This window comes from Stigmatopora nigra, chromosome 9, assembly GCF_051989575.1.
Source record: "Stigmatopora nigra isolate UIUO_SnigA chromosome 9, RoL_Snig_1.1, whole genome shotgun sequence".
Taxonomy (NCBI): Eukaryota; Metazoa; Chordata; class Actinopteri; order Syngnathiformes; family Syngnathidae; genus Stigmatopora; species Stigmatopora nigra.
The window spans coordinates 14957660-14972782 of record NC_135516.1 but is presented as its reverse complement, the minus strand read 5'-3'; the positions used below and the strand labels follow the sequence as shown (position 1 = coordinate 14972782).

Genomic DNA, 15123 nt, shown 5'->3' with positions numbered 1-15123 from the left:
CACGTGACGTTATCGAAAACTTTTTTAAACATTCTAAAATAAAAATACTTAGGTAAAATAAGTTTATGTAGCTATATACACAAAGGGAAATGACCAGTGCTGTTTTAACTTTTAAATTTTTAAATTGGTTATTTTAGAGCGGAATGCAACAAGGCTCACAAAGCCATGGGGCGTTTACGGCCGGTCGTTGTTATGACTACTATTCATAACAGGCCGCTGGGATTGAGTTTGAACAGGCCTGATCTATATATTTTTTATTCCTGCTGACAGAATGATAAAAAAAACTATTGATATTGGAAAAAATGCACCTGAAAAGATTAGGGGCGGAGCCAGAAATCTTATCTATTGTTGTCAAAAGGTGCCAATGCCAGAAATGAGCTTTTCAGAGACCTCAAGTCCAATATTACCAACCGGCGGCCCCCGAAAAGCATTGAAATGACGACACTTCACATAAAAAGCACCGCTATAGATTGACCGCAGTTCATTTTCAGAGGGAGATTGGCTTTCTTTGTGTCCCGAAGACTACACGGCTTGTCACCATGACGGCCTAAATGCGTGCCAAAGAACCACTTTTCCTAAGCCTCATTTTCCCTCACCTGGGCCCTGACCTCCGGGAGGGGCGTGGCCAAGTGTAAAACAAACGTGCGGAAAAATAATTGTGTTTCGCTGTTGTCATGTCATTGTCGTGCTTTGCTTTTCGATAGCTTTAATGAGCATTTAGTTCAATAAAACCACCTTTTAAACAAGCGCCTGTTGCTTGTGTGAGAACAAATGTGCTTTATATAGTAGAGAGGATTGCTTGTTTTGTTAACCGTCCTACATCTGCCTTTGTTTTGGCTCCTCAGTTGAAAAGCTCTTGACGACTACTCCACGTTTGCGTTCCTCTGTCGGGAAATTTCAGCGCTGACGATGTTTCTCCTGGCGTGGAGTGCCTTTCGAGTGTGTGTTTTGTACCTGTTGTTGAATTTTGGATGAGCTCACGTTTGATTTGCTACGAGTGCCTGCTTTCCGCTTCCGTGTGCTTTCAAGGGTCTGGCTCAGGAGATGGAATAGATTTTTTTTGTATTGCATTTGAACTCATCACCGCTGTTGATGTCGATGAGTGATCAAATAAATGGTGGGAGGCGACGTTGTTCGACAGGAACAACAAGTCATTGCTTTATTGTTGCGAGAAAAAAAACATATTTATTTTTCAAACTTGATCTTGTTTAATGCTAATATCGATTTTCTATTTAAGAAAAGTGTAAGGATATCAAGTGGCATTAATTTAGGCCTTAAAAGATATATGGGCAATCTAAGGCCCACGGGCCACATACGGCCCGTTAGGCTTTTTAATCCGGCCCGCTGACGTTGTTTTTTTTTAGTGATGAGTATGTTAATACTTTAGTCCTTTTTTTCTGTTTCATATGTACTGTTAACGGATGCCGTTTTTTTATATGTATGGTATCTTGAACTGACCCGGCCCGTCTATCAAATTTTTAAAGTCAATGTGGCCCCCGGGCCCAAAAGTTTGCCCACCCCTGCCTTAAAGGGAAAAGTCTGAACATCCCTAATATAGTCGCTTCATTCCAAACTAGTCAAACCACTTCAATTTGACCATGTATTCTGATAATAAAAAAAACAGACTGGTGGCATGTAGTCATGCATCTCGACATCCCGCTGCCTTTTTTGATAGCTAGCAAGCTAGCGTGTAATGGCGCTCACCAGGTCTGGTTGGGGGTGTTCGTCAAACCATGCTCAACGGTCGGGAACGTCCAACAGCATTTGCGTCTCACTCGTTCATGCCAACAAAGGACAAAAAGCTCATTTTGTGGATCGGTGTCGGATTTGAGCAGGTCACCCATGGCCCTCCCAGTCCAAATGGGTTCCCAGGGTAGGGAGCCTATGGCTCGGGAGCCACATTTGGCTCTTTTGATGAGTGCATACATTTCTTTTTACTTTACTTTGTACTTTATACTTTAATGAAGAGTGACAAGTATGTTAATACTTTAGTCCTTTTTTCTGTTTCATATGTACTGTTCACGGATGCACTATTTTATATGTATCGCATCTTGTTCCAGCCCATCTGGAGTAAAATTTATAAAGTCAATTACCCCCCCGCCCCCTCCCGTTTGCCCACCCCTGGCTTATCCTCACAAGGGTCACGGGTGGCTGCTATTTTGCACTGTAAAAGATGGCCGACCTAATTTGTGTTTGGCCAAGCATCGAACCGAGGACAGAGGACGCGAGCCAGCCACGTCAATGGACACAGCGTTTTAATAAATAATATCTTCCAAGCATGGATTTTTGACCCGATACGTATATTTCACGTTATGACGAAAGCGACAGAGTAGGCGGAGCCAGGGACCATTGGGTCCAAATTTGGAGGGCTGCTAGTCCATGAAGCCACCGTAGCGCTTCTGTTGGGGGCCCTCCTCCCGAGCCCGCTTGGACACGCCGCCGCTCTTGCCCACGCCGCCACCGTCCAGGAGCCACTCGGGCCGGCCCACGCGCCTCATGAAGCCCCCGTAGCGCTTCCTCAGGCCGCGGTCTAAGACCGCCTCCAGCAGGCGGCCCCGTAGCTCGCCCTCGTCGTCGGCACGCCGCAAAAAGCCGCCGTAGCGCTTGGCCGCCGGGGCTTCGGCGGGATCGCCGCTCTGGCTCGCCGTGTTGAGGATCTTCAGAATCTCCAGGCGGACTTTTTCTTCCCGTTCGGCGCCGACGGCGGCGGCGGCGGGATTGTCCGACGACGGAGAGCGGCGCGCCATGAAGCCGCCGTAACGCTTCATGAAGCCGCCGTACTTTTTGGCCGGCGGGCTTTCCGGCGAGTCGGGGTCCCCGCCGCCCGCGTCCGCGTCTTGGCCGTCAAAAGGGAGGCGGTCGGGTTCCTGCGTCAGGGCGTCCCAGCAGAGGCGGAGCTTCTCGCCGTCCGGTTCGCCGTCGCACTCCATCGAGCACGTCTGGAAATGAAGGAACGGATCGTTATGACGTTTCAAGAAAACGAGGCTGTCGTGGTAGCTTTGGTTCCCTCTAGTGGCAGGTGATAGAACACAGTTTAGTTATATTTAACTTTTATGCTCCATACGTTAATCTTTAAGAGATGTATTTGCATACACTTCATCCTATAAGTTTAAAGTATTATTTTTTTAAACTTTTTTTTCACTTTTGATTGTTTTTTTGTGTTTTTATTCTAATATTTGGACTGTCTACCATTTGATCTTTTAATTTTTTTTATCTGTAAAGTGGAAAAATATTTTCCTTTGATTATGTTATGACCAAAAGGAATGAACGTTTATCGGCTCCTCCCACTCTGAATGCCTCGGATGTCAACGCCGACCCTCCCCGTCGATATGGATTTAACGTCGGTGGCGGTGAATAACTCGGGGGAAGGCTCTAGAAATCAATCTTTTACAGACGTTGAAAACTAAATGACAAAGCCCAGATGTCAAAGGGAGAGAGAAAAAAAATCCACACGGTCCCATATCATCAAGGCACAAATTGTTGATGGCATATTAAAAAAATCCATTTTGTTATTCAACCTCCGGCAGTCCCGCTTTAATGGGAATCGATTCCTTTCCGCTTCTTTCTGGGATTTTCAATCATACGCCAGGCGTTCAATCTATCCTTGTTTCATTAACCCGGAGAACCCCCCGTACACCCCCCCCCCCCCATATGTGCTGAATCGGCACTTCAATTCAAAAGCAGAAACGGAGAAATTGTTACTTGGCGCCGCAAAAAAAAAAATAGAAATATATGGACCTCAAAGTAGGAGAAACCAGATTTGAACCCAAGTTTCTCTAAGATTTTTTTACTTTTAATACAGTGACCGTTTTGATCATCTTGTGTGACGGCCGCTTGTTGAGTGATACGTTGATCTTGGACACATCAAACGTGTGCAGCAATTATTCCATTTGGCTCTCCGGATAAACTAATTAAATCTAACTAGTTTTTTTTTTAAATTTCAAACATGGTATTTTTCTATTTTTGTAATAAAAAATAATTGAAAAACTAAATAACTATTTTTTTCTATTTTCCACTTTGAATTTAAATAAGAAATGAAAACACACAATTTTAAATATATTAACTGCCATTTCTTCAGTGAAAAACACCAAATATTTTTCTTTTGTCATTAAAAAAAATCAATCAATCATCATCTGATATGCCAAAAAATATGGGAAAATTACCAAAGTGGAGAAAGCGTCTTGCTGTCCAAGCAGGCATAGGGCGCACTCCTCGCCACAGTCGCTCCCGGCGAGCGCGGCGGCGCACGCGCACGAGCACGCACAGGCCAGCAACATCCACACGCAGTGGCAGAAAGCCATTGACTAAAAAAAAAAAACACACAATAAGCTTCTCTTCTCCAAAAAACTATATTCAACATTTTTTTAAATTCTTTTGACTCACCTAGGCTGAAGTTGCAACGTAGTTTTGTGGGGGGTGAGGGTTCCCGTTTTTTTTCCACGCGCGGATGGGAGCCGACTGCAGCCGCGCATCACCATTTATACTTACGCGTCTTTGGGGAGCTCCGCTCTCCACCAATAGGAAGAGAGAAGGACTCCAGTGACTCCCCGGTAAGGCGTCCCCTTCATTGACGGCGAGAGGCGTCCAAAGACCTCTAGTGGCCACTGTTAAAATGGCCTGAGGGCAGCCATGTTGGTGGGGGCTACATTCCTATCAAAGTGAATTGACATTCAAATGGAGTCATATTTATTCTCAATCAATTAAAAACAACATGAAATCATCTGCTATTCGCCTATAGTCCAATCTATTTGAAGTGAGAGGGCTGGCATTTTAGCTCATCCGTTGTCATTCGTCTACTTCAAAAGGATTGGACGTGAATGAGAGACAGACTTATCGCAAAATGAATGCTTAAACACCACGCCAATGAACGTCCATTATCGTCTTAATGGCGTTAACGTTGTTTTTTCAGTCTAAATGGATTGGACATCTGTTAGGCATTGTTAGGCATCGAAGACCGATAAAGAAAGTCCACAAGTAGTCTCGCGGGCCAAAGTTTGGACAGCAGAACCGTGTCCTACGCTATCGCTCGCACGCAGCTAGCCGTTATCGTCAGCGTCGCTATAACAACCAGCGTTTTAATTAAGAAAATGTGTTTAAGCAAGATGACTAAGTCGCCTCACTGTTTGTTCTTGCCGCTTATTTGTCGGCGCGCCAATAAAGAAAGATTAAACTTTAGTCGGGAGGACTTTGGACATAAAGCACTATTACTACATAATGTTTACTGTTTGCTTATGGCAACAAATTCAAACGACCACGACAGCGTAGTACTCAGGATGATTTTTCTATAATGGTATATGCTCATATTTAAGGAAAACTTCGACTTAATGGGCTAATTAAGGCACGGATACATATGTTGGAAACTGGGTGGGGAAAAGGCATTTCCGGTAATGGCCTCCATTTGGGAAGGTCCACCCCCTCAAATTTGAATCAAGTGGGCGAAATATGAACTAGTACATTGTGGTCTTTGTTGTACGTTGATTGCCCCAGGGCACAAAATGGATGTCAGATAGGAAAATATACAAAACTTACCTTTTCATTGTTAAAGATGAGTGAATGATTTTGATGGTCGTTTGTCGAATGTTCTTGTAGAGGCACAAAGCAGTCATGGGGAAGAAAGAGAAGAATGGAACTCTAACAATTGCCCGGAAATGCCCAAAAGTACGACGGGGAGAAAATAAGCGCGACAAACGTCACCGCTTTCTTACGGACGTTCTTTGTTGGACAAAATTGAGCCAAACTTGAACATGTACTTTACTTACAATCAAGTGCATCTTTACGTCGTTGTTGTCGGCCGAATTGCTTGCGTTGGCCCGGATAAAGAAAATGGGATGAACGATGTCACTGTGGATCCGTGGCGGCCATTTTGGGGCGGCCTGCACATTTAAAGCAGGCGTTTCTCACCACAATAAAATTCGTTTTAAAACATTTTTGTTCTTCACAAACAAGAGAATTTTTACTATTTTCAAATGAATAAAACCAAACTAAATAACAATATTAAACATCATGTGTACGTTTTAAAAATAACTGAAAAAGAGAATATTGATGTCAACTTTTGTCAACTGCCGATGAAGAGAGGAAATTACACAGGCATGTTTGTTCCTTTTCTTATGTAATTGTTTCCAGAAAAATGACAACTGGAAGGGAGGAGTCTCATTAGTAAAATGGAGGAAGAAAAGGAAAAACAAAAGCAAAGTGTGTGTGTGTGTGTGTGTGTGTGTGTGTGTGTGTGTGTGTGTGTGTGTGTGTGTGTGTGTGTGTGTGTGTGGGTGCATGTGTGTCCTGTAGATAATGGCTTCTGGTGTCACCACCGCATAACAGTCAACAATCTTTTTTATTAAACCCTGACTGTAACGACTAATTAACTTCATGCGGAGAACACGTCGGCTCTGTCAAGGTCGTAAACGGATAAATCAGCGCGCTCGTCCCAGAGCGTCAACCAGGGGGGGAAAAAAGTGTCTTCCGAGATGCTAACGGCACTCAAAAAATGGAAAATATAAGTTGGATTTATTGAAGAAATGAACGTACATTTATGTAAATATGCTGGACATTTTTTTCTATTTTAGAATGAATGGCCCAAAGAAATTGATGTTTTAAAATAACAAAGGCTCCGATATAACTTGAACAAATGACTTTGATTGACAGCACTGACATGCCGGGAGGCACAAAACTATTCTGACATAATATTATTAAGCGGACATCCATATTAGCACATTATTATTCACTTTATAAAGTTTTCTGTGGTAATTACTTGGGGGACATATTACGACATGTTGAATGCGACCAATGGGCGGAGCCTAAGGCCGGAAAATACACCGCACGACCGGATAGGTTGAAAATGGGTGACGATTCTCCGGCTAACGAGTGACGCGGCTAGGCTAACGCAAATCAGAGGCCGACGCACGACATTGAAAAGTCTTTACGCGTCAAAGTTGTGGAAAAGTGACGTGACTTTTGTAGCTGAAGGCGGGGACCAGACCCGCTGTGCCACCCGCTGACCTACAGATGGCGACACTAATTGCCAGCGTCATTTCGCTACGCTCGGGTCGCTGGATTTGGCTGAGTTACAAATATTTTTGTTTAACCTCAATGCCACAATTTGGATGTCTAAGAACAATAACACAAAAAGGCGAAAAAGTCCAGTCAAAACAGATCGTTTCCCTGACCACCAGAGGGCAGTGTGTATTTTCGGAAATAATACGAACTAAACTCCATAAAAAAACATCGCGGAAGGTCTCGGAACACATCGAGCGTGATAGACGAGGGTTTACTGTCAATTTTAATAAAGGATTCTATTCTGTGGCTGTTATTTTTCCAATCCTCTCACAAAGAAAAATGTATTCTTTGGCGTGGAAATCTCCAAATTCAATCCTGCCGATTTGCTAATCCTTTTATTTTCCCGTCATCTTGGGGAGGAAGATGATGAAAAATCCTTGGAGAAAATGTCTTCTCTCTTCCAGCTGGGCTGTAATTGGACACTCGAGAATGAATGTGGCAAAAACTATTACTGTGCGCCTCTTGAATTTCACAATCATAAAGAGGCATTTGGAAAGCCATGTTCACTCTCATGTTTCCTATTTAATAAGCTTTGCACAAATGAGTCCTCCCTTTGTTTTTTCCCCGATTCAAAGACAAAGTCATTACGACAATTAGCGTTAGACGTCGCTGCCTTGATTGATTTCTCCACGTGACATTTCACTTTTTTTTAAAAATTGGAATGCAAACATGTATTTAGCTTTGTCTGAAAATGAATTGAAAAATGTCAATATCTCACCTTTCTGAACCCCGACATGCATGAATTCATATTTAACAATTATAAACAACAACACGTTTTGACATATGCACATGAAATAATGGATATATGAAGTGGAAAAAAATACAACTCACAATGGGAATATCCTAGGTAAAAAGTATTTCAAAAAAGAAAGACAAAAAACAATATGTTTTTAAAAATCTATTCAAAGTAAATACGATAAAGGGTTAAAAAATTAAAGAAATGATGAATATTAAAATGGTCTGGTCTTTTGGGAGAAATAGCTTCTAGTATAGAGACTAACTTAAACTAACTTCAAACATTTCTACTCACTTTTAAACGTCACACTGACATCTCGCGTTGCTACTCTATTATTACAACTGTTTATCCAGAAAAAAATAGTCTAATTCATTCATTTTCTGACGGACTTCAATCGAATAAAGTGCTCTCGTTTCAGTCACCAAATTCTTCAAATTTTAAATATTTCTCCGGATAAAATATTATCTAGATATTAAAGACAATATAATATATATGATCATTTGATTTAGCACTTTGTTGCTGTGGATTTCATTACTCGCCGAATGTGAAAATGTTAGAGTCGCCACATTAACGTAGTTTTAATTAGAAATGGTGTGTCGATATAGTCCACAAGAGGGCAGCAAAGTAGAGCAGAAGGAAGCCTGTTGCTCTCTCTGACAAAGATAAATGACACTTTGCGGTCCAAAATAATCATGTATGGCGTACAGTAGGATCACAATATCATCACGAATCTTTGACAAATAGCGTGTCAAATCATTTGACACGTCAACATGACCAGTATGGCCGAAAGAAGGAGCTCATAGCTTAGCGGCTATCTCGTAGCGAGCTCCAAATGATTAGCCGAGATGGTGGCAGGGGCTAAAATATCGTCGCATTTGCAATTTGGAGACGTGGACTCGACTATTTCCACCTTAAAAGAAATGGTTGTCAGCTTTACAGGGTGAGGGGGATTCAGCTGCACCAACAGGTGTGGCTGTCGCTAAATTTAGACGCACTGCCATGCTAGCACAGCGGGACTGGTCTTAACAACTTAAACAGTCCAATTCACAGTCCTTATATTTGGAAGAGAAAGTGGAGTCCAGAAAACATGTTGGAGGGCTCTCATTGGCTCGAGTGCTCTTTGGAATTCACAAGGACGAGTGGACGCTTGTCATCGTCTCAGAAAAGGCGACGAGTGCCGCTTTAAGGAAATAAATAAGAGGGCTGTGGGTGACTAGCTGGTGGCCATCTTGGGTCGGGGGAAACCATCTCAAAAGTGCATCATTGTGAATCTATTTTCAGCATTCAGTCATTTTCTCAACATTTACTGACTTTATTTAGCGCGATTATCAATAGGCGTTGTCAACAAATTCTGGTGTGATGTCACAAACATTAAAAAAGTGGGCGTGGGCTGAGGTAGACGTCTGAGGGGAATCACTAGGAAATGGGAAAAGTCTTTTTTTAAATTTGGAAAGGTCAAAAGTGGTCACATGTCCAGCCGGGAAACGCCCACTTTAGGGTGGGTCCACCGAGGGCCGGCGTTGTTTTACTTTGAAAATCCCCCGAGGAAGCGCGCAAAACCCGAGGATAGCAAAGTGGGTCACCCCACGTCGTTAGTCGGACTGTGACGGGCGGCCGTCAGCTGCGCCTGGAGCCAGAGGAGCGCGCCGCCCCGGGACCGGCCCGCCTGTCCCGCCCCCGTCGCCGCCGATGCCCACCGGGCTCCCGATCGCCCGCCTGGCTCCGGTAGCTGTCTTTTAAAGAAGCCAAGCGCTCGGGGTCGCTTCCCCCTTTTTCGCCCCGATGGCGGGCGGGCGCTTCGACTTCGACGACGGCGGCACCTACTGCGGAGGCTGGGAGGAGGGCAAGGCCCACGGCCACGGGGTCTGCACGGGCCCCAAGGGCCAGGGCGAGTACTCGGGCTGCTGGTCCAACGGCTTCGAGGTGGTGGGCGTGTACACCTGGCCCAGCGGCAACCTGTACCGGGGTTACTGGGCCCAGGGCAAGCGCCACGGGCTGGGCGTGGAGAGCAAGGGCAAGTGGATTTATCGCGGAGAGTGGACGCACGGCTTCAAGGGGCGCTACGGCGTCAGGCAGAGCCTGGGAACGCCGGCCAGGTACGAGGGCACCTGGACCAATGGGCTGCAGGACGGATACGGCGTGGAAACCTACTCGGATGGAGGTGGGTGACATGTATACTTGCCCCATTATATCCTCTTTTTAGAGAAAATTACTTTCGGTAGCACAGTTAAGTCGGGACCATGTCGTGTACTAGGGTTGAAAAAAATCAATAAATCATATGAAATAAAGGAATCACAACAAGGACTTCTGAAATGATTCAGTCATCGACTGTCGAGGTCAATTCCTTTGGCAATATTTTGGGGCATTCTGAGCTCACTCCCTGTATATGATTTCTTGTTGCACCCTTTTGGGTTGTCCAGGTCCGATCGCCCGATTGGTCGCTGGCCAAGCGCGGAACGCGCAAATAGCGTGCGCTACGGACACGCATCCCGTGGTGGGACGGAATAAAAAGCCACATTTTGGTGGTTTTTGCCCTGGCCGGCGAGACGGTCTGATTTGGAATCTGGCGCGATGGTGGCCGGGGCCATATCTTTAGCGTGGCGGGCGACAGACTTGCAAGTGTCTCCAGTTACTTCCATCTTTTAAAATAGCACATTCTCACATTCTCCGGCTGGCGCATCGGAGCCGAGGCCCCGGGCCAAACTTCTCGTCAGCACGCCGCCGCCGCCAACGCCGAAGCGCGTTCTTGGGATGGCTACACTTGATTAGCGGTTTTATTGGACGGGACGTCCAACTGGACCATTCCATGTTACGTGAAAGAGACATTGGAAGTGACCTTAAAATTATGGTTGGGACTGAGAATCGGCGCAAAGTGACACGAAATCAAGCAGATTGCGCTCTTTTGGCAGCGTAGAGGTCGCAAAACTGCTTTTTTGCATCGTTTTGGGGCTTTTGGGATTCAAACAAAAACGGTCCAATGACAAGATCCAATTAGACTTACTTTGACGTTAGCATTCACATAAAAACGGTCTAGGACTAGTTAGCACGGCCGTGTTCAGCGCCCATTTCTAATTGGCCACCTCTCTACCGCAGGTACCTACCAGGGCCAATGGACGGGCGGCACGCGTCACGGCTACGGCGTCCGCCAGAGCGTCCCCTACGGCGTGGCCTCGGTCATCCGCTCGCCGCTCCGGACCTCGCTGGCCTCGCTGCGCAGCGAGCGTAGCGACGGCACGCTGTTGCGCGACGGCGCCTCGGAGGGCCCCGCCGGCGCCCGCGGCGGCTTCGTGCTCAACTTCCACTCGGACGGCGAAGCTAGCCCCAAAAAGAAGGGTCTGTTCCGCCGCGGCTCGCTGTTGGGCAGCCTGCAACGCTTGCGCAAGTCCGACTCGCGCTCGTCCATCTCCAGTAAGCGCAGCTCGGCACGTAGCGAAAGCGCCATGAGTCGTATCAGTTCCAGTGACGCTAATTCCGCCATCAGCTTCGGCGACGAGCCGGACGACGACCCCGACGACTTGATCCTAGGGGACAATGTGGACGCCGCCACCACCGAGTCGTACGCCGGCGAGTGGAAGAACGACAAGCGCAACGGCTTCGGCGTCTCGCGGCGCTCCAACGGCATGAAGTACGAAGGGGAGTGGCTGGACAACAAGCGCCACGGCTACGGCCGCACCGTCTTCCCCGACGGCGGCGAAGAGGAGGGCAAGTACAAGAAGAACGTGCTGGCCCGGGGCGTCCGCCGCCACTTGTTCCCGCTGAAGAACGCCAAGAGCAAGCAGAAGGTGGCCAGGGCCGTGGAGGGAGCGGCCAGGGCCGCCGCCGTGGCCGCCACCAAAGTGGAGATCGCCGTCTCCAGGTGACGCCGCCAATGTAGGAAATCGGCCAAATCCGGATTATCGAGGGGAAAGAAAAAAAAGTTTTCCCTCTGGACGTTTCAAGATACGAATTGTACCTCGACTTACAAACTTGCATTCACAACCTGTCTCGTAACTTGGATTTAGAGCAGTACTCTGTATGTTAAATCTCATTCGTCCCATGGTCCCGAACGTACCGCTAGAGGGCGACAACGCTCACTCTAGTGATATTTTTTTTCCTTAATTAAGACTCTTCTGCATGCAAACGTTCATTAAGTAGCGATAACGTCACAATGTTGTGAAAATGAGACTTTTTCTCCTTCAACAGTGGTGGAAGGGCCCAAAACTACAGACGGTTGGACTTTTAAATTCTATGCATGGCTCTTAAAGAAAACCATTCGCAAAAAAGATCTGTCAAAAAGGTTCCCGCCCCTCTACCTAAATTTGGAACGCTCTAACAACCATGACCCAGTAGAAATATGATTTTCCTACAATATTCGGCAGTTCCTTTCGTTCCGAACAGAGGGCGCCGTCCAATGGCATTTGAGGATTTGTGGCAAAGTTGCCAGATTCCCATATCCAGTTTCCAAAATAAGGCAGTCCCCCTCCATCCTTCTCAAACGATGCATTTTTTGCAGGACGTCACACGCGCGGGTCAAAGCCGAGGCGGCGGATCAGGCCGCAAAGTCGGCAAGCCAAGACTCCGAAGTGGCCAGGATCGTGGCCAGGGAACTCTCGCCGGCCTTCCATCAGCCAGGTAAATTGGACATCCAATTCAAAAGGGAAAAGCCACAGGCCTACTAAGCGAAATAAATTGTGCCCTCTGGTGGCAGGGCCGGACTACGTTCGTCAGAAATACAACGAACCGCTGGAAGTCAGGGACGTCCAAGAGGAGAAGAGGGAGAAAAGTCCATCGGGCAGCCCGCATTTCTACCGCAAAGGCACCACGCCCACGCATTCGCCGTGCCCAAGCCCAAGCCCCACCCCCTCGCCCACGCCGGCCAGGAAAGCGTCAGTTGGCGATGTCGCTCAAGCAAAGCCTCCTGGGAAAGTCAACAAAGGTCCGACAGCTGAGCCTTCCACCCAAGGTAAAAAATTGCTCTTGTTGTTGTTTGTCCGTCGCCCTCCGGTCGCGACCGGTCGCCGGTGAACCGATATGACGCGGGGAAAAAAGATCAAGGAAAAAATAAGTGCAAAAATTGAGAAAAATGTGGAATTGGTCGAAGAATGATGACTATTTTGAAATGGAGAACCACTGACCGGCCGCCATTTTGGCTCTTTTCACGCTTTTGCCATCAATCGAAAGGTCTTGACCACGATTGGACGTCCACTCGTGGTCAAGACGTTTCAATGCGCAAAAATGGCGAGATTGGACATCCGTGGCAACCCATGTTTGTAATTATTATTATTTTTGGACCGATCAGGGATGACGAAAGCGCCCTCCAAAGTCTCTCTGGGAAAAGAAGCGAGGAAAGACTGGCAACCCGCACTGGCAACCAACAGCAGTTACCCCAACAACGGCCAAATCCACTCCCAATACCACGGCTACTACGTCAAGGACGTCAAAACGCTCCCGCCGCCCGAAGAACCCGCGGACGCCCCAGACGATTTCCACCCGTCCAGCCTGGCGCGCCTGCCGCCGCCCGCCAAGCCGCTCTGGACGGCGCCACCCAAAGCCCCGTCCCTCCCCAGTCCGTCTCCGGCGGCGCCGAAAGATACCGCCAAAGCTCCGGAGGCGTCCAAGCCGAAAGGCCTGGAGTCGGTCAAAGCCAGGACTTTGGCGGAGACCAAAAAAGCCAGCATGGAAATCAGCCCCGAAATCGCCGAAGACGAGTCGGTGAGTTGAGTAAAATGGGAATTGCTGGAACAAGAGTTATTTTTTTTAATGGCCAAACTTGAGAATGAGAGCTAATACTTGCTAATACACTATGTGACTGTATTTCTATTTGTTTACAGGGTCCCAACTCCATTTTGGTGGCTTTGGTGATGCTCTTAAATGTTGGCCTAGCCCTTATTTTTGTCCATTTCCTCACCTGACGTCATCTCAACTCAGGTGAGTAACAATATATCTTTTTTTTTTCGGGTTCAAGAAATTTGCCGAACTATCTGTTTGATGATTGTTCAGCACGTCCAAATTCACGGCAGAAGCATAAAAAGAATTTTGGTCGCCCCTACCAAGATGGCCTCCCGGTGGCCATCTTGGTAGGGGCGACCTTCCCCCCAAAAAAGTCAATTCTTTGAGATCCGCTAGGTGGTAAACTCGTTCAAATTTACAGTGGGAGGAGGATTGGGGCAACCAGTAGTTAGAAAGCATATACTACATAGTTAATTCATCATTTTCTGATAGCTAGCGAGGACATTCTACTAGTTTTAGCGCAGCAATTTAGGGACAATCTCAAGTATTTATATTATTACATATAAGGTACTTTGTGCTTTCAGATTGATCCCCTCTGGTCAGCTAAGCGCTAACTCGCCACCTAGCGGGGGCCTTTGGAAACGTCCCCCAATCAGAATGGCAGATATGGGCAAAAATGGAGGACCGAAAATAGTTAAGTGGCGCAAGGTTGCAGGAGAGAAAGACGAAACCGCCGCCGCCTTGGCCGCCGCCATCGGACGGCCTAGGGCGCGACCTGATTGGACGCGGGGCCTGATTTGTGATGCCACTTTAGAGAGCAGTGAAAGTTGAAACAAGTGCTCGGAAATAGGAAGGAAGAAAATAACAACACTCGACACTCCGCGTTAAGATTCTCCGTCGATCGGGTTTCCAAAGTGCGGCGTGCGCGGCGTGCGTGGCCGACAGCTGACGGGAGTGCGCCCACTTTGACGCTCTTCAATAAATGTTGTGCCTCGTACATTTTGACTTTGGTTTCCTAGGCCTTTCGCCCGGAACGCTCGCTAACGACGGAATAGTCGGCGCGTTGGTAATGGCCCGGAAAATCTAATTTTTTTAAATTTATTTTTAGCCCCAATTGAACAATCGTCTTTAAAAAAAATAATATATATATAAATGGATTAAAAGTCCTGGGTTTTCCATTTTATAGATAAAGAACAATGTTTATTTTAGCTTTTTTTAAAATATATTTTTAAATGTTACAAAATTATTTTTGAGTATTGATTTAAAAGTGGAAAAATCTGGAAATTAGATACACAACTGTATCTATCATTTGAATTTGATCCTAAAACAGAAAGTCATCAATGACTTTACCGGGCCACACAAACTGATGCGGCGGGCCACATTTGGCCCCCGGGCCGCCACTTTGAAACCCGTGTACTAGATGTCAGGCGAAAATGTACTCGGCCGCTGATCTGAGTGAGTTTGTGAGCGATGGCGTGGGCTGAAAATGTTCAGAGATGCAATTTTAAGTGACGGACGTGGACAACTGCTTTAGCGTTTGACGCAGTGACGTGTTGGGGAGAGAGAGGGGGGGGGGGGTGAAAAGGGCCTGAGCAGGAATGTGAAACGCTTGGCAGATTCTCTCT

General features: G+C 46.7%; 2 protein-coding genes across 4 annotated transcripts; one reads left to right on the top strand and one right to left on the bottom strand.

The window, feature by feature from the left end:
* Positions 1-2238: 2238 nt before the first annotated feature.
* On the bottom strand, positions 2239-6222 carry LOC144201664 (proenkephalin-A-like). Of its 2 annotated transcripts, XM_077724413.1 has the most exons (5): positions 5760-6222; positions 5530-5582; positions 4384-4650; positions 4164-4304; positions 2239-2939 (listed from the first exon to the last, which is right to left on the bottom strand). In XM_077724413.1, the coding sequence occupies exons 4-5, from the start codon at positions 4299-4301 to the stop codon at positions 2373-2375; spliced, it is 705 nt and encodes a 234-aa protein (XP_077580539.1). In that variant the 5' UTR covers positions 4302-4304; positions 4384-4650; positions 5530-5582; positions 5760-6222; the 3' UTR covers positions 2239-2372. The 2 variants fall into 2 exon arrangements, with proteins under 2 accessions (XP_077580539.1, XP_077580540.1); XM_077724414.1 differs by lacking the exon at positions 5760-6222 and having other exon boundaries at positions 5530-5731.
* Positions 6223-9364: 3142 nt separating this feature from the next.
* Positions 9365-14242, top strand: LOC144202154 (junctophilin-1-like). 2 transcript variants are annotated; one of them, XM_077725166.1, is made up of 7 exons: positions 9365-9950; positions 10883-11645; positions 12282-12400; positions 12477-12731; positions 13068-13480; positions 13600-13696; positions 14083-14242. In XM_077725166.1, the coding sequence occupies exons 1-6, from the start codon at positions 9572-9574 to the stop codon at positions 13678-13680; spliced, it is 2010 nt and encodes a 669-aa protein (XP_077581292.1). In that variant the 5' UTR covers positions 9365-9571; the 3' UTR covers positions 13681-13696; positions 14083-14242. The 2 variants fall into 2 exon arrangements, with proteins under 2 accessions (XP_077581292.1, XP_077581293.1); XM_077725167.1 differs by lacking the exons at positions 12282-12400; positions 12477-12731; positions 13068-13480; positions 13600-13696; positions 14083-14242 and having other exon boundaries at positions 10883-11197; positions 11271-11460.
* Positions 14243-15123: the final 881 nt, after the last annotated feature.